Source organism: Protomyctophum parallelum, assembly GCF_964188405.1.
Source record: "Protomyctophum parallelum genome assembly, chromosome: 12".
Lineage (NCBI taxonomy): Eukaryota > Metazoa > Chordata > Actinopteri > Myctophiformes > Myctophidae > Protomyctophum > Protomyctophum parallelum.
Genome location: NC_139712.1, coordinates 40,244,886 through 40,269,333, shown reverse-complemented (window position 1 = coordinate 40,269,333; position 24,448 = coordinate 40,244,886). Strand labels below are relative to the sequence as shown.

At 45.0% G+C, this 24,448-nt stretch overlaps 1 protein-coding gene across 1 annotated transcript in view; it reads left to right on the top strand.

Annotated features, from left to right (window-relative positions):
- The window catches only part of stau2 (staufen double-stranded RNA binding protein 2), a 109,998-nt gene that overhangs the window by 26,309 nt on the left and 59,241 nt on the right, over positions 1 to 24,448 (top strand). The window contains 7 exon segments of the mRNA XM_083778567.1: positions 566 to 720; positions 723 to 725; positions 8,990 to 9,067; positions 9,070 to 9,095; positions 17,451 to 17,663; positions 18,079 to 18,216; positions 21,664 to 21,792. Coding sequence (XP_083634693.1) covers positions 566 to 720; positions 723 to 725; positions 8,990 to 9,067; positions 9,070 to 9,095; positions 17,451 to 17,663; positions 18,079 to 18,216; positions 21,664 to 21,792 — 742 coding nt within the window.

Genomic DNA, 24,448 nt, shown 5'->3' with positions numbered 1-24,448 from the left:
CAAGTGCACGCACGCACATACACACACGCACACACACACACGCACACACACACACACACACTCAGAATCTCTTTTCCTTTGTCACAATAAGCCGGTGATAAATCTGCGCTTGTAGGATTGAACTGTAGGAAATACTGGAAGGAACAACAACCCAGCCTGCATGTTCTGTTTTTCTTTTCTTTCCTCATGGTTGGGCGCATTACATTCATCATGTGTTGTTATCGGGGCAGTGTTGTTTTGCAGCAACTTACACAGGACTTCTATCCATCCCAGCAGAACGGCACAGACCTGTATAGTATTATGACTTTTAAGTAACTCTGGAATCTGAGAATGGCCGTCAAACTGTCTTAGTTCGTACTGCTTTGACAATCCTCCTGTAAACTAAAGTCCTGTTTGTTTCGTTTTTTTTCTCTCTCACATCTCCCTTCCCTCTTCTCCTATTATTTTTCTCTTTCTCTCTCTCTGTCTCGCCCTCCCACTCCTTCTCTCACTCCCTCCTTTCCACCCATCCTACTCTCCCCTCCCTCCCATCCCTCCCTCCACGTCTGGCTCTTGTCCAACCCAGGTACCATTACCCTGTTCCTAAGATCTTCTATGTGCAGCTGTCTGTGGGGACTCATGAGTTTATTGGCGAGGGACGGACCCGCCAGGCGGCGCGACACAACGCTGCCATGAAGGCCCTGCAGGCCCTCCGCAATGAACCCATCCCTGAACGACCACCACCGGTAAAACACTCAGACACAGTATGCACACGCATGCACGCACAGCACGCACGCACGCACGCAAGCACACACAGCATGCACGCACAGCATGCACAACACACACACACACACACACACACACACACACACACACACACACCTCTAACAACGCTCTATAGAGCTCTCTCGATCTCCATCCATTACTTGTTTTATGTTGTTTTTTTACCCAGGTATTGCATAACTGGTTGGGGCATGCATTCCCAACTTGCATCATTCCCGACTTGTATGGTCCCCGAGTAGGCCTTATAGGTCTAGTATTACAAAACCTGTCTTTCTTGGGATTGATTGATTGATTTATTAACCGTTTGCAGAATTACAGTACATTCCAAGTACAACTCGATACAAAAAAACTGTTAACTGAGTGGACGACACCATAAAGCATTACACTTGTTTACAATAGGGCCCAGCATTTTCAATTCATCAAAACATTTAGAGACGTACGAATATACACAACTATATAGTCAAAACAGGAAATCATCATAGAGGAGGTAAAAAGGGAAAAGAAACATATACAGTGAGGGGGGAAAAGGGGTGGGTGGGGCATTCAGATTTTACGGGGGCCAGTTTCGAATTGCAGCCGTCCGTAGGTGCCCTTTGAGAGCAGTTTTGAAGGAGTCAAGGGATGTCTTAATTAATGACAATTACAATTTGGAATTGGATTGGACCAATGGTTGTTTAGAACTGAAATGTCTGTATCTGACTGTCCACGGGTATGTGGAGGCCGCTCCGAATCTCTGTGTGTTTGGGGACGGTGGGTTGAAGGGGTGTAGGCATCAACTTCCCTGATTGGCCAACCTCACCTATCGGCTTCACAGATTATGCCATTGTGCCGTTGGTGCTGTTTGTCAGTGTGTACAGTTGTACACTGTACAATGGATCTCCACACGTGTTTTCATGTAAGGTCAACGGGTTTCTCATTGACGTGTTCCCGACTTGCGTTGGTCCCTGAGAGGCAACACTTCACCACGCTAACGATTACAGAAGCCTTCCACGACTGATGAAAAGTTCTAAGGGATTAGAACCATAGATTTTTCTGAAGCCTTATTACTTTCCACAGGAACGATGCTGCTTAGCAGTGTGATACTGTGTCTTTTTTATTTATTTTTTTGTCACTAAATTGCAGGGAATGTTTCATCAGCTCTCACCAGATTTAATCTAAATCCTCCACAGGCCCAATTACTCTAATGTATAATTCAAGCCTCTGTCAATTCCCGGCACAATCTCCTTTTAGTTTTTAAACCTGCACCTGGTTCAGGTTTAGATTCTCTTCCTCCTCCATTGTAGGTATTTTTTTTCGTCTACTGCCCAATAACACCGTACCCGTTTGTTCCAAAGCCCCCCCCCGTCACAGGCATCGCTGTTAACTGTTGTTATCGTCCTCCACCGGAAATCAAATTACCTCCATATCCTCGCCGTCTGGCATGACGGCTGGTTATTCAAAACGCTTTGGCTCCTCTCGGCTCGCCTCGCTCGCTGTCTTGTGGCGTCGCGTCCATAAATGAGCTCTTTGTTAGATGCTGCTTCCGAGGCTTGCTTTACAAATTGAGGCGCATTGTGTCTACAGTGTGTGTCTGTGTGTGTGTGTGTGTTTGTCTTTGTGTACGCGCTCACACACTTGCGCGTGTGTGAGAACACCCTCAGGCTAATCATGTTCCTTTGAATAATATGGGCTTTCATGGCACTGCATTGTTTCTTTCACAGAAGGCCACAGGTAAATATCGCTGTTCTTCTAATGAGACTGTGTGTGTGTGTGTGTGTGTGTGTGTGTGTGTGTGTGTGTGTGTGTGTGTGTGTGTGTGTGTGTGTGTGTGGAACATCATGTAACCCACCACACGTGAGCATTACGCTCCTTCACTTTTAGAGGATCCATCCAGGCACTGGGCTCGATTGATTACAAGTGCATTCAATTCAAAGTGGCTTCATTGGCATAATGACAGTTTTCTGAAAAAGCTACGTTTCTATGTCAGTCGTTCTTCGATTTTTCAAAAATAGCAGACCTACAAGCTCGTAGTGCGCCACTCGGTGGAGTGCTATGAGCTGCTATTTTTCAATAGCTAAAGCATGACATGATGCTAACACCAAAAGGGGTTCCCGCCCAAAATGGGTTAAGCAAACATGAAAGTAAACAAACATAAAATGGCAATATCTGATATCTGAACCACTTAGGAAACTGTTTCGCCTTTCTTCGTCCTTTCTTTTCAAACTTAACTACAGGAGCGTTGGTCTCAAAAACATAGAGGAAAACTTGACCGAACACGACTCGCTTCACTGTATAACAAAATGAAGTAAAAACGTCTATAGACTGAGACTTGGGGAAACATTTTTCCTTTTATTTTTATCATGCTCATAAAGTGCTCTGTGCAAAGTGCAATTGAAAAAGCAATTTAACCCATTCTGACCTGAGATCAGATTCATACGAGGTTTCCGCCGGACACACATTGGTCTGATGAACCCATTCTGACCTGAGATCAGATTCTAAAAATGTCAGTCGTTCTTCGATTTTTTTCAAAAATAGCAGACCTACAAGCTCGTATCGCGCCACTCGGTGGCGCGATATGAGCTTGTAGATCTGCTATTTTTCAATAGCTAAAGCATAACATGATGCTGACACCAAAATGGGTGCCCGGTCAGAATGGGTTAATTGCACTTTGAGCACAGAGCACTTTATGAGCATGATAAAATAATAAAACATGAGCAAGTTTTTACTTCATTTTGTTATACAGTGAGCGAGTCATGTTCGGTCAAGTTTTCCAATATCTGATATCTGTAAATATAGCTTAGCAACAAATGTCAAGTGTATTTAAAAGTACAGAGGTAGTTGTTTTTCAAATGTATTTCACTTATTTATTTTTTACTGTCCACTAATTTATTAGCACTGGTTCAACATTCTTTATCCCTATGCTAGTATGCTTGCTTCCGTTCCTGTTCTTGCACCATACGTCTGTAAGACAAACCAATTGTGGGCAGCTTGAGTCTTGAGGGCAATTGTGCGTGACCAGAGTAATTGTTTGAACCCTTGAGACGTGATCAGTACAGTGAGCATAATAGCTTATACTGTAAAAAGAGGGATGATTATTAACTTGTGTTCCACTTTACGAGTTACGACAGTACTCCTTTACGGTAATGTACTCTCTGAGGTTTATACGCATGCGCAGTGGAAGCAGTTAATCAGATGTGAATTGTGGAGGGAACAGCATTTACATGTCGAGCCGGTGTACGGTGAATAAAGTGTTCTACAACTGAATAAACGTCGTGTTTATTAACCCATTCTGACCTGAGATCAGATTCCAAAAATGTCTATTACATCCTGACAGTTTCATTATTAACCCATTCTGACCTGAGATCAGATTCTAAAAGTGTCTTCGATTTTTCAAAAATAGCAGACCTACAAGCTCGTATCGCGCCACTCGGTGGCGCGATATGAGCTTGTAGATCTGCTATTTTTCAATAGCTAAAGCATAACATGATGCCAACACCAAAATGGGTGTCCGTTCAGAATGGGTTAAGACCTGATCAACATGATGAGGAAAGCAGTAATAAAGTAATTGCCACACAACTTGCCATAATGACTTTACTTTTTTGAAATTATAATATTTGGCCCAACTCTCTTAATTCATTTACTTAAAACCGTAGGTTACCACACCCCTACTTTGATCTAGAAAAGGCTGTGTTCACATTGCAGTCATCATTCGCCCATGGCTATAGATGTAACCAGTGAGTATTTAGGTCATTATGAGTCAATGTGTGGAACGTCCTACCTTAGTGCCACTACCTCAGTGTTTTCCTTTTTTATGTGGAGGCTTTTAACTTTCAACCTGGTGTCCCTGTTTTGGGCATGTCATTATTAGGGGGGGGGGGGGGGGGGGAGCTCCGCGTGGACAACGGGTCCATTTACGCCACTGAGACAGACCGACCACGTGTGTGTTACTTTGTTTACTGGTGGTTTGTACATTATGTACATTGGTGTGTCTCCTCAGGATTCATATGGTTCAATCAATGGACCCATTCAAGAGAAGAAGCACTGAGGTCTGAATTAGATTGTTTTGTGCTTTTGATGTTGTCACATTGGGGAAGATACAGTAGTTGTTTGTGGTGCACGCACGCACTCACGCACGCACGCTCGCACGCACACTCGCACACGCACACGCACACACACACACACACACACACACACACACACACACACACACACACACACACACACACACACACACACACACACGTTACTTTATAGTGTTGACCGTGGCTTGTACATTCAATAGATCCATTCAAGAGCAGAGGCATTGTAGCCTGACTTAGCCCTCGATGTCACTACTGTCTCACGGATGTCAAAGGTCTGCCTTGTCACCCCCACACACGCGCACACACACACACACACACGCACACGCACACGCACACGCGCACACACACACACACACACAGCAGCATGCACACTGCACGTGCATGTATGCATTGGACACGCAGTCAAGCAACCAACAATACAGCCTCTAGGCTCTAGTCTTTGCATAACTGTAGTCCCAGTTTCCAGAAGGTAGCATACCTGGTTCCGGCTCCTGTTCATTCGCTTACTAGTTTGAATGATTGCAGCAGATTTGGATTTGGTTTGGAAAACACGTGAAGTTGTTCTAATTTGCTGCTGAGACAATCAAACAAAGACATGGGGGAAATGAACGCAACAGGACAACGGAAGTTACACACATCAGGTGTATCAAGTAAATCCTATCCCCATATTAGAAAGGCTATCAATTTATGAATAGGAAAAGATGTCGTTCTTTCTCTCTCACACAGACAGACACACACACACACACACGACAGGCAGATAATGCACGCACGCAGCATCACACTCATGCACTCAGAGGGGGAAAGAAAATCACAGGCAAGCAAACATGTTAGAGCCAACATGAGTTGGGCGCTCGGCCAGCGCAGTGCAACAGACTCCCGTCTCCCACCACCACGTGACGTCTCCTCTGTGTGAAACGCTGGCGATCTCACAGCATGAATCATGTGTAGTATCATATACCGTAGCACAATGTGGAGACCAGGATGGATGGAGCCCAGAGGGGGAAGACCGACCTCAGCCAGCCATACTTCATCAGACAAAGAAGTGGACGCGGGCGGGAGATGAAGAGCTCAAGATGACGCTCGCTGCTGTCTGACATACAAACGGCGTGGAGGAAACTCTCAAACCCCAATTCAGTAACTCCCAAACCTGTGGGCCCCCAAATAATTGGCAGAACACTTAAAGGACCACTTCACCACTTTTCAACCTATCTTCATATAATAGTTCCTCACTAATAATCATGATAAAATGGCACGATTCTTTTCTACTCAGTCTGTGTCTCATAGGAGGGGTGTGGGCAGTTTATGAATCGTCTTCCAGTGACATCATCATTAGGCAGATTTCTTTTGAAACAAGATTATTTTACAAAAATGTTTAGATTTGTATTATCGTGAGAACGATGGCTTCCATTTTCACATTGCAACTTTTCAGGACTAGTAAGCCTGCAGTTTCTATTAGCTTGTATTCCCCATCGATGATGTCACTGGAAGACGGTTAATTGAATGTAAAAAGTTAAAATGTCATGGCCTTTCTTTGCTTTAAAACCTCGAAAATGTTGTTTTCATTGTAATACCAATAATAAATGCCTGCGGTGGCAGTGGAGGTAGAGCGGCTGCTTGGGAGACGGAAGGTTCCAAGTTCCCGGAGTTAGTGTTGAAGTGTCTTTGAGCAACACACTGAACTGCTCCTGGTTGGTTGTCTGCGTGAAATTCTGTAATGCACATCGTAAAGCGCTTTGGATAAAGGCACTATGGAAGGATGAGGGAGACTTGCTCAGAACGAGCTACATCCTGTTGTCATTTTCTAGCATCACTGTCACTGTATGCACAACAACATTGACAGTTGTAGACTCACAACGTGACGTGAGATGAATACACTAGCTTGTATAGCTTGTTTTTGGGGAGTTGTTTTTGTTTTTTGGGAGTAGGCGCGCAACATGAACCACACAACCCGACCACCTGCCAATGTACAGTATTTATTGTGGGACATTTCTCTCTCTTTCTGCTAATGTTACTATCCTGGAGTTGGTTTGACAGACCGTGTGTGTGTCTTTGTATGTGTGTGTGTGTGTGTGTGTGTGTGTGTGTGTGTGTGTGTGTGTGTGTTTGTCAGATTCAGATCAGAGATCATAGCTAAATTACAGCGACAGACAAACAAGTGAAATATAGTAGAGAAGAGAGATGGAAGATAGTGTACTGCAATGACAATCTACACACCAGTGTCACCGACAAGCAAACTTAAGAACTACAGACTGGTGTTACTTATACACGTCAAACTCGTAGGCTAGAAAATGACGCCCAAAGCGGGCAGAGTGAACCACAAAACGTACCTGAGGATTCGCTGTGCCCAACACCCGTCCTTCTACGTTAGTTCCGTTGATCCAAGCCGGAACACAATTGATTGAGTGATCGATTAAAGAAAACTCACGCTTTTGAGATGTTCAGGCTGGCCCTGATCCAGAAAAGGTTGGGAATCGCTGCTTTAATGCCTGTTCATACGCAGCAAACTCGGGGCACAGGCCCTGAGTGGCCTGTGCCACTCGGGCACAGGCCCATTCCATTGAGATCTTGCCCAGTCTAGCTTCTGAAATACGATGGTGAAAAAAACAAAAAAAACAACAAAAGATAGCCTACATTGCAGTAACCTCACGTCGCCAGCCTTTCTACCTCACCTCGGAGTGACATTGGCAGCCGTGGAACAGTGCATGCACATTTCTGTTGTAGCCAATGTGTCCAAAATCACACCAACGCAACGCAAGCCGCCTTTGTGTTAAATGGTCCCAGTTCACTTATCGGCCGGAGTTCCGCAGCCAGTCAACATTTACGCGGCTGGCCATTGTTCGACTTTTTTTTACATCACAATGATGTGTCACATTTCAGAAATGTCACAAAAAAATTTAATAGCTGATATACACACAAGCTTGGCCGCTCAGTAGGTATCGGCGTTCGACCCAAAAAGCTGGTATCGGCCTGGCTCTAATTTTGACATTGAATGGCGTGTGTTTGTCTGTATGTGACTTGTTTGCATGTGTGTATGTAGCCAGGGGAACATGTGATCTTTGTGCACACCCATGGGACCACCAGTCATGTACAGGAATACTGAGTTCTCAATCCCATATCAGATCGGGACCAAAGCCAGAAAGCAGACAGGCTCCCCGCTGCAGCAGGCTGGCCAAGATCCTGTGTGCGTGCGTACGTGCGTGTGTGCGTGCGTACGTGCGTGCGTGCGTGCGCATGCTAGAATGCATTTATGTCTGTGTGTCTGTTCTATTGTGTGTTTGCTGGAGTGAGAGAAAGATAATGCGTTTTGAAGGAATGTGTGGACATGAAAAATGGCCTGCCAGTTGTTGGATGATGTGGAGTGTTAACAGGCAGCATTGCTGTTGTAGCGATTCACTGTTTTTGATGCTGGCTCCTCACATCTTGACACTTTCACACAGGCCTTGCCCGGAATTAAAGCTTGATGCTTGGAACATGATTATGTTTTTCAATGTCACTATTGTCTCAATGCTTGGCTAGCATAACGGATCATAGCATTTTCTGAAGTACTAAGTATCACCAAAATCTCTTTTTAAAAGAAGTAGTTCACTCGGGCGCCATCTTGCTAATGCCCACTGAGCAATAAGTTCCGACAAACAAGACAAGACTCCAGTTCTTTTGAATGGTGAGTTGTCTGTAGTTAAAGTTCTAGGGAGAAGGGGAAAAACATCGCACACATGCTGCCAACTAAATTGAATCGGCCGCTGTTTTATGTATTACATATGGGTCTTAACGTTAAGTCCCAGATGTAGACATTGGCCGAAACGTTAGTCTATTGAATGTTAGTTGGCATCTAACACTCGAGGTGTGCGATGTGTTATCTCTTCTCTATTCTTCTTTTTATGATATGCAGACGTAGGTGCGTCATTTGGCCAGTTTTGTTGGCTGATGTTGTCGTTGCTGCTGTCTTCAGAGTTTCATGTTTTCCCATGCTAAATGGATAGAGTGCTCCATCTCCTCTATATTACACTCTGGTATGATTTAAAACTGGCACTTCTAATCCGAATGGGGAGCCAGCAATACCTCTTCCTTCATTCCCACCCGAATGAGTTTGAAGTGAAGTTATCAATTACATTGAGGTTTATATTTCGCTGTGTTTTTATGCTGTGTTTGTGATGTTCACTCCTCAGAACCCGAGGAGAAGGAGGAACAAGAGGAGGGCACGGATGCAAGCAAGTCTGAGATCAGCCTGGTCTATGAGATTGCCCTCAGAGGAACCTGTCCGTCAACTTTGAGGTGAGGGGGTGTGAGACAGTCGCAGCATTAGATTATTTTAAAACAGGTCATCTAATATTTTTTACCCTTGAAAATGAGATGATTCATCTCAAGGGTTAATATTATTAATAATTGAAAGTTTTAATTGAAATGTATTGGAATAACTTTGGGAATAAACTTTCAATTATTAATATCTTGTGCAATATGTAGTATGGATAGCATAGTTACTAGGTATGCTAATGTGATGGATAGAGTGGACACAGTAATATGACATGACAACAAGAGGAATACATGATACACAATGACTCAGAGGTCTTTAACTTTAACTATTTGAAATGTTGTGGCCGGGAGTTTTTTTTTAATAGCTCATCACTCCTTTTTAGGACTTTTAGGACCTTTTTTGTCATTCTCTGAATGTTTCAGGACTGATGCAATATAATTGAGTGGGCTCACTCAATGTGATCCAATGTTCTTTCTAAGCTGACTCCATTCATAAGATAGCCACTCATCCATTTGGCTCACCCAATACAGTAATACTCAACATATTTCATTGGAACTTCCCAAACTACAGTAGTCCTATAATGCACTATAGACTTTATAGCAAGGCGAAATAGCATTTGTGCACTTATGGAAATCACAATCCTTTTGTTTTCACTCTTTCATGTTACCCTCATATAATATAAGCGACAGCAGACAGACAGACAGCACAGCAGTGTAAGTTAACAGATACAGGACATTGGAAGTACAGTACGATCATGGGAAGAGTAACATAATTATGACTTGGGTACATAACTAGTCTGTGGACATTCTATGATTTCTATGATTTAATTCCAGGATTATCCTAATGTGTGAATAACACTGGCACACACCCCGTACAACCACTGTGTCTAGGGGTCTATGGAGGTTTTATTTTACTGATTCATTGTGGTTTAGCTACAGCACCTTCACCCCCCCCCCCCCCCCCCCCCCCCCCACATCAGACTTCCACCTCGCCTTCTCTCGCCATCCTGTCCAGATGACGTATGTGTCCTCACATGACCCCGGCGGGTTCGTTCCCCTCGGCCTCCAGCATCTCCCTGCTGACTCATCCAGGCCTCCCATCTCCCTGATCACCTCCTTCGAGTTCTTCTCCGCTGCTCTGCAAGGTGCCAAAAACAAGGGGAGGTTCCGTTTACTCTACGCACACCCCTCCCTTCCTCCCCGACCGTCTCTCCTCTTCCTTCCATCACTCCCCAAAAATCACAGAGAGCGTGGAGGGCGTGTTATGGACGGGAGAAACCGAGGGAGGGAAAGAATAGGGAGGGAGATCCTTCTTACTGTTTACTTAATCTGGAAAGCCCCCCCCCCCCCCTCTCTGTTTGATAACGCATTAACTCATCGGGTGAATGACCTGGGCCGTTTTTCCAGGAACCACAATTGATTATTTCAGCGGGCTAAATCTGGGATTTGACGTCAACTGCCTACTGTACAGTATGTGTCATAATCTTGTTTTAATCGCCATTTGAGATTACGTGGCTTTTGCTTTTCTATTTAATTTCGTCGGAAATCCGGAAGCCGGATTTGGAAGCACATTGCCACCACATGTGCCGTGGCGACGACTGACCTCTGCTCTGATCTCTCGTTAACCTGGAGATTGTCTCTGCCTCTCCCTTTTTTGATTTTCCCTTTTCAATGACCTCCGATATGCATTATTAGGACACAGACCCCCATAGCGAGAATCCTGTCCCAACAAACTTTGCTGCATGTCACTCTCTCGCCTTGTTTCCTCGCTATCTCCACTTTCTACTATCAATAATGGCAATATTTTTAAATAGATAATTATAATAAAATAAACCTCACCCCCTCCATCAAGAGCAAGGCTCTTTTCAGTGGCGGCATATGTGGCTGTGGTCGTATTGGGTTGCTCCCCGGGTGTGAATGTGTGTAACGATGTGACTGTGAAGCGGAGCTGGATAAATAAAGCTTTAACCAGTTAAACCCTATATGTAATTTCATTTGGTCTTCTTAGCTGAAAATAGATGATCTACAACGCATTGCCACGTGACATCTTGTGATCTTGTAGATTCGCTGTTTCCGACAAATGTTCGCCCCCCAGGATTAAGGATTCTAGACTTCATGCAGTTAGAGGAAATTGCATGTCGTTCACAGAGGGAATGGCGATGGATTGCGGTCGCATGTGTGGATTGCTGCCCGAATGCCGTCCTTTCTGGTTACGTCCTTTCTGCTGAATAGAGAAACGGGCGTGGAGGAGTGTGTGGTTGGCGGCGTTCGGCTCCACCGTTCCACACCTCAACCGCTGTCGAGATGTGGCCACGTGTGCCACGTCCCAACAAAGCAGTCTCAAAACGCCACGCATGCAAGACGGTAATCCAATCTTCTGCCTCCTTTGGCACACCGCCTGATGTATACGCACCAGAGATAGCAGATATACTGTACAAGCTTATGACACGTTGAGAGCTTGTAGTTGTGCTACCAAGTATAAATTCAGCCTCGCCCCCTTGTTTCCGCCGATGGCCTCTCGTAGCATGTCGTACATGTTCAATCACAGTCAGTGTTGCATGCAACAGTGCTCAGTGCCGGCTATGCTGAGAATCCAAAGCCCATGTGGTTAATTTGCACACCATGGCTCTGTGGGTCTCTTCTTACACATCTGAACCATTACAAGGCATCAGTCAGCGTTTGGCATCATCCCCATACCCTGCCGTGTCACATCCCCTCTAATGTGTCCTCTTCTGGTGCCTCCAGAGGAAATGGCACACTTTCCTTCTCAATAACCATCAAACTAGAAACACCCTCTCTCTCACACACACACACACACACACATACACACACACACATATGCATACAGGCTGTGCATACTGTAACTCAATCAACAGTCTTCTGTGTGAAAACCCTGTACAATAATCATATTTTTTTCAAATCCTCCGCCACTGGAGCATGAAATTACCCATGAGTCATTACAGCGAGTGTCCACTTTCCTCCTCCTCCCCCCGCCGAGGTGGGGGCGTCGACTCGTCGGCACCCCAACAAGGCTGACTTAACCGCCCACCCCCTCACCCGTCAGGTTATATCAAACAGATGTCAGCATCAAAGAGGAACCAATCTATAAATCACAGCTCGCGCTTTTGGACAGAGAGGGCCCGTCTTTTTCCAAAAGGAGGACACAGGAGATGAAGGGTCCGGAGCCAAGAACCACCCATCTTGTACAACAAGCAGCTTCCCCCTCAGGGCCTGTCCGTCCGCCGTGCATCACAAAAGAGCTTTTCTTCCCTCTACCAAGTCCTTGCCATTGTCCCACCCTGCTCCCATAGCATCCTCTTCAGAGTGCCTGAGGTCTCGTTTGCACCCGTCCCATGGCCCGCTCCGGGTATTGATGTCTCCCTGAGAAGCCGAGGGGAAGGCCTCACACAGGAGGACGAGAAAAAAGAAAGAAAGAGAAAGAAAAAATAAGCAATAGAGAGAAAAGAAGAGAGAGGATGAGGGTTTTGAAAGGCAGGGGAGAAAAAAAACTTGAGTTACAGTGTGTTTCCTGCATTATAACCTGATCCTTATCGTCAGGCCGGGAGACGGACGGGGCATGTTTGTTGTGTTCGCTCGCGCACGTGTACATGCACGTACACCCGCGCAGTACAGCGGCGTGCGTGAGAATGAAAAGGAGGCGCTGAAATCCCATCGGCGCTGCGCGGATCCCGTGTCGTCTGCCAACGAGGCTGACTACAGCTCGTCTGCCGCCATCCCGGGCCAGCGAGAGCGTGTGACAACAGTCAGTGTCTCTTCTCGCCCTCCGTCTCTCCGTTAAACACGATCTATATACGCCACACATACTGTATAGAGGCAGCATTTCTATCGTTGCAATCTCTCCTCGACTATCCTGGACGGCACAAGTGGATCCTACCGTGTGTGCGTGCGTGCGCACGTGTGTGTGTGTGTGTGTGCGTGCGTGACTGCGTGTACAACCAAATCGCTGTCTGTCATCAGCTGTCTCTCTTTTCATGGCTGTTTCACCTCCGTGGTCTTTGTATGAAGTGTGAACCTGTGCTGGTTGTCCTCAGCTCACCTCGTCGTTCCTCTCTGGCAGGCGGTGATGTGACGGAGGTGTGTGTGTGTGTGGGGGGGGGGGGAACCTATGAAGGAAGCGTGTCCTTACAAGACCGCACTCAGGGCCCTCGTACTGGGGCCCCAAGTGCGGTGCTGTGTGCTGTCACTTCTCAAGGTGGAGGAATGGACCTAAAGCCCCTCCAGAGACACTGTGTGTGTGTGTGTGTGTGTGTGTGTGTGTGTGTGTGTGTGTGTGTGTGTGTGTGTGTGTGTGTGTGTGTGTGTGTGTGTGTGTGTGTGTGTGTGTGTGTGTGTGTGTGTGTGTGTGTGCGCGCAGATGTGACAATGTCATCACAAGTCCTGCAGAACATCTCTGGGCACCCCGCAAATCCTCCCATAATCCCTGTACTCAAGAAACAACACCCAACCACATGAGTCTGCCACATATTTATTTATTTAAAATAAACTGTGTGTGTGAAGGGTGCGGGGGATGTGTGCATGGACAAAATAACAAGACAAGCCACATATTCGATGATAAATCTTCCCACATAGTAAAATCCTCTCGACTGAGAGCTACAAAATATCGGTCTCAAATGGACTTGTTGAACTTGTGAATTCCTTTCCCTGTTTAATGCCTGCCTAGATCACCATCACCCTCTATACAGAGAGAGAGAGATGAACCCCACAGGGATGATCAAGCTCAAGTGTTATGAGAGCTTGTAGATCGGCAATTTTTTACATGGGGGGGGGGGGGGGGGGGTGATCCAACAGACAACTCCGGTTCAGTTTACTAAGTCTGAACCTAGAGGGTTTAAGTGATGAATTAAGTGAGTGACTGATTAAGTGTGAGAGGGAGACAAGCAGCTGCAGAGGGGAAGACATCTGTACAACGGAGGACAACTCACTTTTTCCTCCATCTCCCGTCATCGTTATTATTCTTATTCTCCTCTCTAACACCAGAGCCAGGTCTCCACACAATCTAATAATCCATTCATTGGACTTACTAACAAGTGATCCTAAGCTTAAGTTCAGACCAAATATTTACGATATGACAAAACCGCCTTGAGCCCCATTCATACTACTTGCAACGGTGTCACGCTCTGATCTCCGAACTCGAGCGATGCACTGTATTCGTGAGTCGTGACACCGTGTGAGCTGGTAGATCAGCTGCTTTCAGCACTCTCATTTGCTCCCCCTTAACAAGACAAGGGCCTTTGATTTGAGCCTACAGCATCACAGCCGTCAACAGAGTGAGCACACTCAAGGTGCAAGCGCACTAGGAGCTGCCATGTTGCATTTCCTCCTCAAAGCAACGATCAGACCCGGAGGGAATCCTCAGAGAGGTAGACAGGGGCTCTCAAATCTTGGCTTGGATGAGTGATGCTCAGAATGCTCTCTTCTTAAATGCAAATTTCTCAAATGTGTGTTCTACGCAACAGGGTTGGGCGATATGATAATTATATTATTATTATATTATTTTCATGTTGATAGTGTATACTGTATGTCCATTGTCCAGTAAAAACAAAATTATGAAGAAAAAAAAACGACTGATTCTAAATTTCGATATGTTTTTGGTTAATTGCTCAGCCCTACGTAACGGCAATATTGACTGGCTAACAAGTGTGCCGACATGGTCAGCGCAAATGTCTCCAAATGTCAGACAGGTTAACAGGCAGGCATACAGCAATTTGATGTGGGTCAGCTTAGCTATTCACAGTTTTGACCAAACGGGAATGAAATACAGTCGAGTCGTTAAAATACCCTATTCTGTCTCCTTGACATACATGATGGGGCTGTTGCAGTAAGTGCTGAGTCATTCCTTATATGTGGGAACAGTAGAGTTCTAGGCGAGAGGAAGCTGTGTAACCATGACACATTGATTTATTTGTGTTCACATGACGAGCATTGCGTTTTCCTTTCGTTTGATTTATTCCTTCCAGTGCTTCGATTGACTCTTTAGCTTATAGTGATATAAGAGAAAGAGGCAACTGTGCAGGAATTGTGAATGCACAGTACATTATTGCTGTCGTGTAGAAACCTTGTATCTACATATTTAAGATTTGTATGTGTCTTTGTAAATTATTGCCCTACTTTGAGTGTTGTACAAAAGTTGCGGAAAAGGCTGATGTATCTGATATATTTCTTTTTTAAGCTGTGAAACTGAAAGTCGTTAAGTGTGTCTGTGGATCTTGTGAATATTAACCAATTAAAAGTATTCACAAGAGCTTGTGACTAACTAATAACTACACTCGATCCATTGGAACACAGGTGTTTTTTTTTTCTTTTCCTGAAAATGTAAAATTTTGGACATGCATGGATTCCAGCTGACAGCGACGACATGCAGCTGTGCATGTGTGAGTCGAGAGTGCATGCGTTTGTTCCCCACTATGTCTTCTTGTAAATATCACACTGATGTTCTTGGGAGGTATTTGAAGAATGTTCAAGGCTCCGCTCGTCTCTGTGTGTGTAATCGGCTTTCCGGGCTCAAATTAACTAACCATTTGATTGCAACAAATCACTGCAATTTGTGCTGCGTGTGCAGAGCACAGCACGTTACATTACGTAAGAAATGAATGAGCGATTGAGGGGCGTGCGAGGGAGAGACAGCATGCTCATCTAGAGAGAGAGGGGGGGAGGGGGGTGGACATGTGAACACATCAACTAAACATGCAGTGTTGGACCTAGTCAATGTATGAAACCCAATTCTTGTCCTTGTGTATTTCCGTGACTAAGGTTGAGGAGGACCCCACCTGCTACACACACGCATGCATGGACACACACACACACACACACACACACACACACACACACACACACACACACACACAAACTTCTCAAACTTCACAGGAAGTGGATGTGATTGCAGAAGCATGACCTAACGCCAGCCGGTGTTTGTTTTACGTCTCCCAGGTGACCAGAGGCTGAGAAAGGAAACTGAACTCTCATCACCAGAGACTGTCATCTATATGTGTGTGTGTGTGTGTGTGTGTGTGTGTGTGTGTGTGTGTGTGTGTGTGTGTGTGTGTGCTTGCACACAAGCATATGGGTGGGTAGCACTGTGACCAACAAGAGCAGATGTTTGCAGACCACCTGGTGCTGCTGCTTACAAAGTAGACGTACAAATGCTCGTGTTTTTGCGAATGCAGTGAGCCACTTACTATGACAGCAAGGGCTGAATGTCTGTGTGTCTGTGTGTGTGTGTGTCTGTCTGTGTGTCTGTCCCGCTGTTACACCACCCGCCCGCCACCAGAGGGCGCAGCTGTAGCACACACACACACAGGGCGCAGCTGTAGCACACACACACACACACACACACACACACACACACACACACACAACCACACACACACGAGCTGCGTTCGCTTCACGCGTTTGCGCGTCTTACTTGTGTACATATAATACATCGTCGGTCTACATACATGTACTGACTCATGTGCACACACACATGGTTGCACGCCTACTGTACTTTTTGCACACAACAGGCAGTCTTTTCATGCAGTCACATGCCTCTCGCTGCGATTACGGTTTGACTGGGAGGAAGTTGCCCTACTGAATGGTGTTGAAACCTTAGACTTTTTGCACCTAAGCGGCAGAAACATATCGGTTTGCTCCAGTTCCTTCTCTCGCTCAAGTTGGTCAGACGTTCCGTCAGACGTTCCCCCAGACGTTCCCCCAGGTACCCTGGATGTCCTATGTGGTGACTGTGTGCATTGACTTCTGTATCCTCCCTGACAGTGAGGAAACCTTGTATGTCCAGACCAAAACAGTTACTTTTCAGGAAATGGTAACTAGAATGTCTTCCTAAGTTCCTATGGATCCAATGTAGTGATTTAGTCACAGCAAGCTCTTGTTAATACTTTATATTGGCTAAATATCTATGAAAACCCACAGAAATATAACAAAAATCTTTCATGGCCGTGTGTTGTGATTTGACAATGATACAGTGTATTGAGTCATTGAGGAGAGACAGCCTCGGTATAAACCTCTACGCCACGTGCTTCGAAAGTCTACACGGGTTGTGCAAGGACGCACTGTGATTGGCCAGTAGCCACTTTTCTGTCGGGGCAAACGCTCTCGCCAGAACATGATTTACTATTCTCTGCATATCGGGTCCAACTCGAACGGCTCTGAGTCGGCTCAATCGAACTTCGCAAGTGGCTCAAGTTCGCTTGAGACGGCGGGCCTCCGTCGCGGTCTAGTCCATACTTATAATATATTTAGGTCTAGTCCGCAGTTGTTGTAGGCGAGAGGCACTTCCGCCGTTGGCCATAGAAGCGGGGCGTGGTTATGAGCACAACCCGTGTAGGATTTAGAACACTGTGTCCCCTCCTCCGTCAGGTGTTGAAGGAGAGCGGGCCGCCCCACATGAAGAGTTTCCTGACCCGCGTCTCCGTGGGAGAGTTCTCCGCCGAAGGCGAGGGCAACAGCAAGAAGCTCTCCAAGAAGCGCGCCGCCCTCTCCATCCTGCAAGACCTGAAGAAGCTGCCCTTCATCCCCGCTGTGGAGAAGCCCAAGATCCATTACAAGAAACGCCCCAAGACCATCCTCAAGGTACACCACGGTTTTTCAGTTTGATATGCATTAGGTCACCGGATGTGCTGACTTTTGCTGCTATGTAGAATAGGGGGCATTGTGTAGTTAAGTTAATGTTCAACATCTTTATGCCCGTTAGCATTTACAAGGCTATTCATTCTCGCCATCTTATGGTCATTTGACAGCAATGCTGTACAACCACGAACTGTAATTCGCTGCCGTGGAATTGACAGGCCGCAATTGTGAACGACTGAGCACATTTCCAATCACAGACAGACAGACAATGTGAGACTTTGATAATATTCCACCCTTTCCACTATACCCCCCCTCCCCCCATTAACCTCATGTACCTACTGTACTTTACCTGTGTATACTGTGTATATAGGTATGCATTTTAGATTTTTTTTATCCCCCCCCCCCTCCCCCCGTGCAGACGGGACCAGACTATGGCCAGGGCATGAACCCCATCAGCCGCTTGGCGCAGATCCAGCAGGCCAAGAAGGAGAAAGAGCCAGAATACCAGCTGCTTTCTGAGAGGGGCATGCCCCGACGCCGAGAGTTCATCATGCAGGTAAATACACATGAAGACATGTTTATAGAGTTCATAATGCAGGTACACATGAAGACATTGTTTAGACCAATGTTTATAGAGTTCATCATGCAGGTACACATGAAGACATTGTTTAGACCAATGTTTATAGAGTTCATCATGCAGGTACACATGAAGACATTGTTTAGACCAATGTTTATAGGGTTCATCATGCAGGTACACATGAAGACATTGTTTAGACCAATGTTTATAGGGTTCATCATGCAGGTACACATGAAGACATTGTTTAGACTAATGTTTATAGGGTTCATCATGCAGGTACACATGAAGACATTGTTTAGACCAATGTTTATAGAGTTCATCATGCAGGTACACATGAAGACATGTTCATCAATGTTTAGAGAGTTCATGATGCAGGTACACATGAGGAAATGTTGACCTCTGTTCCAATGGAGCCAATGTACTGTAGCTATTATTTAGTCACAAGCTCAATACCAGCCCAAGCATCAAAGAGCCCTGTGCTTGTCTTGGCAAAAAAGGTTTTCATGATCAAACTAGCGCTGGAAACAGAAATTGCAATGGTTAGAATAGTCATATATTTGGCCGATATATCGGCCAAAACGAAATATCAGTCGGGGTGTACCGCTGGCGTCAACCTGAGACATGGGACAGCGGGGGAGACAAAACACTGGGAAAACACAGATGCTCCTTTTCAGTTTAGTTCTACATCATCAGAAGTGTTCAGTGGGGTGTCCAACCACTCACTGAACACTCGCCTGTGCAGGACCAGATGTGTAAACTGTAGGGAGTGTTGCATCTCTGTGCTACGGACGCGCCTGTCAATGTCACCTCTGATAGAATTGTGAGAGACGTGACATTTTTAAACAACGCCGTTCCAAGTTCCAAAAGTGCCCTACAAACATCCCAATTATAAATGAAACACCTCAGTCAGGGGGTTTTGGAATGAGGAGTTGTTATATGCGGCTACGTCTGCCCGGATGTAATGTCTGCTGATAATATGATGTCGACGGGGAATCTGAGCCAGCATGCCTGATGGCTATTAAAGCAGAGGTGACTGCTGAGCCACACTGTCACCCTACCCCCAACCATCCTACGCAGGCCCTATTTTTTTGGATTATTACTTGTTTTTGCTATATTATACACTGTAGCACACAATAGAGAGGGACACCATTCATAGGGACTTGGCTTTGACAAGCACGAGCACGATCTGTGGCCGTCACATAGCTAGCCCACGGAATGCCCCAAAGAGACCACTAGGGTTATAGTCGTTATTTACGAAGGAAACTAGCTTTCATGTTTCAAATCAGATAGGAACCAGTCCTTACGTTTTTATTAACATTGGCTTTTTTCTCCTTTGCATTATTCAAGCCTTGACAAATGTATTCAATACCCCTGTGTGCCAAGCCCCAGCACAGTCCCTCCTACCCTCTCTCTGTCTGTCTCTCTCTCCCTCCCTCTCTCTCCCTATATCTCTCTCTTTCTCTCTCCACCTTTTCTCTTTCTCACACACACACACACACACACGCGCGCGTGCGCGCGCGCGCACGCGCACACACACACGCGTGTGCGCGTACACAAATCTCTCCACCTGTCACCCCGTCTCTCCCAACCTCTTAAATATTTGAATAGCTGTGTTTAATATCCCTTGTGTTTATAGCATTCAGCTAAATCCCTGAATAGATGACCATCCATCTTTATGGCTCTGTTCTTTCCATTGGAACAGCGAACAGATCTTTTGCTATTAAAATGTCATTTCATGCTTCTATGGTAGGCTTAAGATGGCGCTACCTGCATTCAATGCTGTAGAAATGTAGTTGAGCTAATGACGTGGGTTTCATCAACGGAATTAGATTTTGAGGTCTTGCTCAGACTTGCTGTCCTCTCAAGCTTAATTCATTTATGGGTAATATAACGTTTTTATTGCTAATTCAATCCCAACAACAGCATGGGGACTGGTGAAAGGCACTCTGCAAATGCCACAGAATTGTTTCGGTTCTTCCCAACCTTTTGGGTCTTGAGCTGTACATGGAAAAACTCAATTGTATGGCCCGCCATACTACAATAACATGACATTTGTTTTGCATACCCTACTATCTCAGTGATCCTTTTTGTCAAGGCCTAAAATAATCTGGTGTTATTTACCATTGTGGTAAAATAGACACATTTACTGTCTTTGATGATTGATTGGACACTTATAGCATTAGATGGTCAAAATGGTTACAGGGGGTTCATGCTACAATGCAGCAACAAGAATGTGGTAATACGTTTGTACTCGGGAGTCTGCTATGTACACTAAGTAACTTGTATGTACTGAGCTTTATGTACTGAGCTTCTAATGCAAGGCCTGGGAAGGACACTGCTCATTTCCGGTGTTGCATCATCCAGTGTAACTTGTGCATATCAAGGAATTGCCTGGATTTCTTTGTTTCTTGTCCTCATTCTTTTCTTCCCATCTGCCCCTCCATCCCTCCATCCCCTTGTCTTTCTGACTCACTCTCTTCCTCCTTTCTCTCTCTCTCCCCATACCCCCCCCCCCCCCCCCCCCCATTCATCGAAAAACAGAGCTTCTCTTAGCGTCAGGCAGTAATTCAGCCTCAAACCTATTCTCCATGGCTCTTTCATGCAGGCATTAGGCCCTGCTTGTGTGTGTTCCTTTTGTGCGGCCCACTCACTTCTAAAATTTCCACATTGTTCCCCTTGGTAGGCAGTCGGGCTCAAATGAGTCTCTGTTCGCGAGCCTTTTGTTTGACTCTACCAGCAGTAGTTACGGCAAACTCTCTCTCCCTACCTTGTGTCAAATGGCTTTCACAGGGCTGATGACTTTTTTATTTACTGAAATGGAGCTTTTGTTTATTTAACTAATTTATTGAATCTTTCCTCCATAATAAATCTTGTGGCCTACTTGAGTTTGTCAGAAGAGCACTTAGGGACCTTGTCAAGGCCACTTGAGTGAACGCATGGAGGCCTGTGCTGTTCAGGGCCCAGCTCCCGGAGAACGGTATTTGTACAGTGTAATTGTCTGTTTACCTAACATAATGACGTTTGATATTCTCTTGCAAATATCTGCTTACATTATGCGTGGACAGATTTAATGTCTCAGACCGACGAAAAACAAACTACTTTCAAGTCTGAAAGTAATGTAATTGCCGGCGCGTTCTTCCTAGAAGCCGGAGCATGTCAGATTTGAAATGGTCCTGCTTTACCGAAGGAATATTTCAGTGTGTGAGGCTGGGAATAGGCTCTGCAAAATGACCCGTGTAACCGGAGTGTCGATCAGACGTTGTTTGATCCATCGACACCTTGCATGTTTGGAATGAGATCATAAGACACTTTGTTAGACTTCAAAGTTAGAAGTTCCAGTCAGTTTTAATGTCCTATTCTCTCTCTCTTTCTCTCTCTCTCTTTCTCTGTGTGTGTGTGTGTGTGTGGGGTCGCTCTTGCGTGCAGGTGAAGGTGAGTGGCGAAGTTGCCACGGGAACTGGACCCAACAAGAAGGTGGCCAAGCGCAATGCGGCTGAGGCCATGCTTCTGCAACTAGGATACAAGGCCTCCAGTCTCCCTCAGACCCCCACTGAGGTATGGATCTATACTGTATAAGAACATCCACTTTTACAGCCTCACTACACCATGCAGTACCACGCTCACTATTTTATGACTGGCTTATATACCTGTCTTCAGGTCTATTTGGACTTGGATTTATTAAGCCAATTTATTTTTAGCACCTTTGTATGTGTGGGAAGTGTTGGCACATGTTTTACCGAGCCTGTGCGTATTCCTCTCAGAGCCCCGCTGAGGAATAGCCTTCTATTTCACTGTACTTTGTTTTAATGCATGGCCTCTGTGTTTATATTATTACTCTTTAAGCATGCTTCTAACAGCAATTTGTTATGCCAAATGAAGGCTTACAGAGGTTTGAATGTGGTAAAGCAAGACCACTCAGCTAGACTACTAATATTAATTATTCAGCTACAGTAATACACTCTGAAGATAGACATTATGGGCCCTATCTTCTGCCCAGCGCAAAGCACATCGCAAACAAACAGATGTCATTTTTACACCTAGCACCCATGTTGTCTAAATGCCAAATATTGTGCCTACCGTATTTAGTTCCCTTGGGTGTGCTGGTCTTAACCTTTGGACTGCCACCCCAATAGCAGCTTTTCAGTGCCTTCTGCCAGCTCTATTCATGATTTTAATTCATCATTTGAATGCCAATAGAAAAATCTGTGATATACACAATATATCTCATTTTAACGGGGCAAGTATATAGTATTAGACACCCAGTCCTGATGGTGGCCGTAACTTCACCATTATGCCGATTTTGACCGAATCTGGCCGTCGTCATTTCCGGTTAAACGGGTGTCAACATCCGCTATCTTTCTGCAGCTGCACACAGTGATCTGTCCCCGGTCCCATGTGATCGTCAAATTAAGCTCTAATCAAGCCCCGAATATCGCATTATTTTGAGCAGCTATGCATATAAAGACCGCGTGTGTGCGTGCGCGAGCGTGTTTTAGGTGGACGACATCGGCCGTTAGCAAAAAATTCTAAAAGTTGCTAAATAATTTATAGGGAATAAAACAATGACGTCAATCCTGTCAACGGGAGGTCTGGATTAATTAATTCACTACGTCAAAACCGTCAACGGTAGTTCAAACATAGAGCAGCTTACGCAGCTTGGTGCTTTGCACTCAGACCAGCTTTTAGTTTGTTTTACTCTGGCGTAGTGACGGCATACACATTTCCTTACTATTTAGACAGCACATTATTGGTATTTACCTACTAGGTAGGTAGGTTCACAATGCACGCACACTTATCACAATCCATCCAATTTCATCTCAATGACACTCATACAGTATGAACATTACACCATTTAGATTACATTTTGATGGCTATGAGGTTCAATAGTATAAGCGGTGAGAAGAAGTGGATATTAAAATAGAAGCATTTATTTCAATTAAATGCCTATGCAGCCTATGATTTATTACTATATTGAAATACTACTGATCTTGTAAGAATGTCGTAAAACCATTGCCTCCTGTCTTGCCTCCTGTATTTTTTTATGTCTCTGCTCAATGGACAGCAGATAACAGTCGTCAATAACCATAGAGCTCTGATACATGGATGCATAACTTTTAATGAGTGAGGGATTATTAAACTGATATGTAAAGACATCACATGTGTCTCGCATTACTCCTTACATTCACATTTAGACTCAACTTGTCTATGCTTCTAACCTGACTGTAACCTTTTATGACCCTGAAATATTTGCACTATGACCTTATCTACACTGTGTATTATGTGGTGGTTGGTTGTGTAGGTGGAAGATGGTGAGCAAGCTATTTGTGTACATACAGTATATGTATGTATTTGTATATCTGTTTGTATCTGTGTACCACATGTTTTGTGTATTTGTGTACAGTATGCTTTTCTGTATTTGGTTTTATGGGTCCCTCTTGAAAATGAGATGCTGCATCTCAAGAGGCTGTCCCTTCAATAAAAATCTGAAAATCTGAAATCTGATACTGTTAGATAGTCCCACTCTTGCACTGCCTATACAGCCTTATCTTAAAGGGAATTCAATAAAATGATATTAAAGTGTCAAATCACAACAAGTTGTCTCAAGAGTCAAGACACTTTACATGTAGTCTAGAGCCTGACAGAGATCCCACCCTGAGCAAGCAATTTTGCAACGATGGTAACGAAATGAACGCAAGATCGAAATTCTTTGTACTAGCACCTGAATAAAAAAGGCTTTAACTGTCTGAGCTGCTCCAGTGTCTAACCCCTCTTCTGCAACTCCCTGCTCCTGTGATGCACCAGACTAGCCGTATTAGGCTGAGGCGCGCTGGGTAGACTCCCTACGATATCTATAACATATCTATAACACACACACACACACACACACACACACACACACTTACTGGTTGATTACATCTGTACAGCTCTACCAACCACTTGTTTGTTTTTTCACACAGTACAGTGCCATGCTCTGTAGTCTACCACAGTCCACAGAGTCCATTTCAACCATGAGCATCGTCTTATTAGTCGTAACAAGCTGCAGCCCCGTGGACATGCTCAGCCTTATGTAACTTAATCAGCTCCTCCGAGCTGTGTGTTCTCCATTGAATCATTGATCACTACCATCATTTCTGCACATTAGCACATTGAACATTCTGTTTCATAACTGGAACTGGAAGTGCAGAATATTCGTCTATCCCCAGACAGGTCA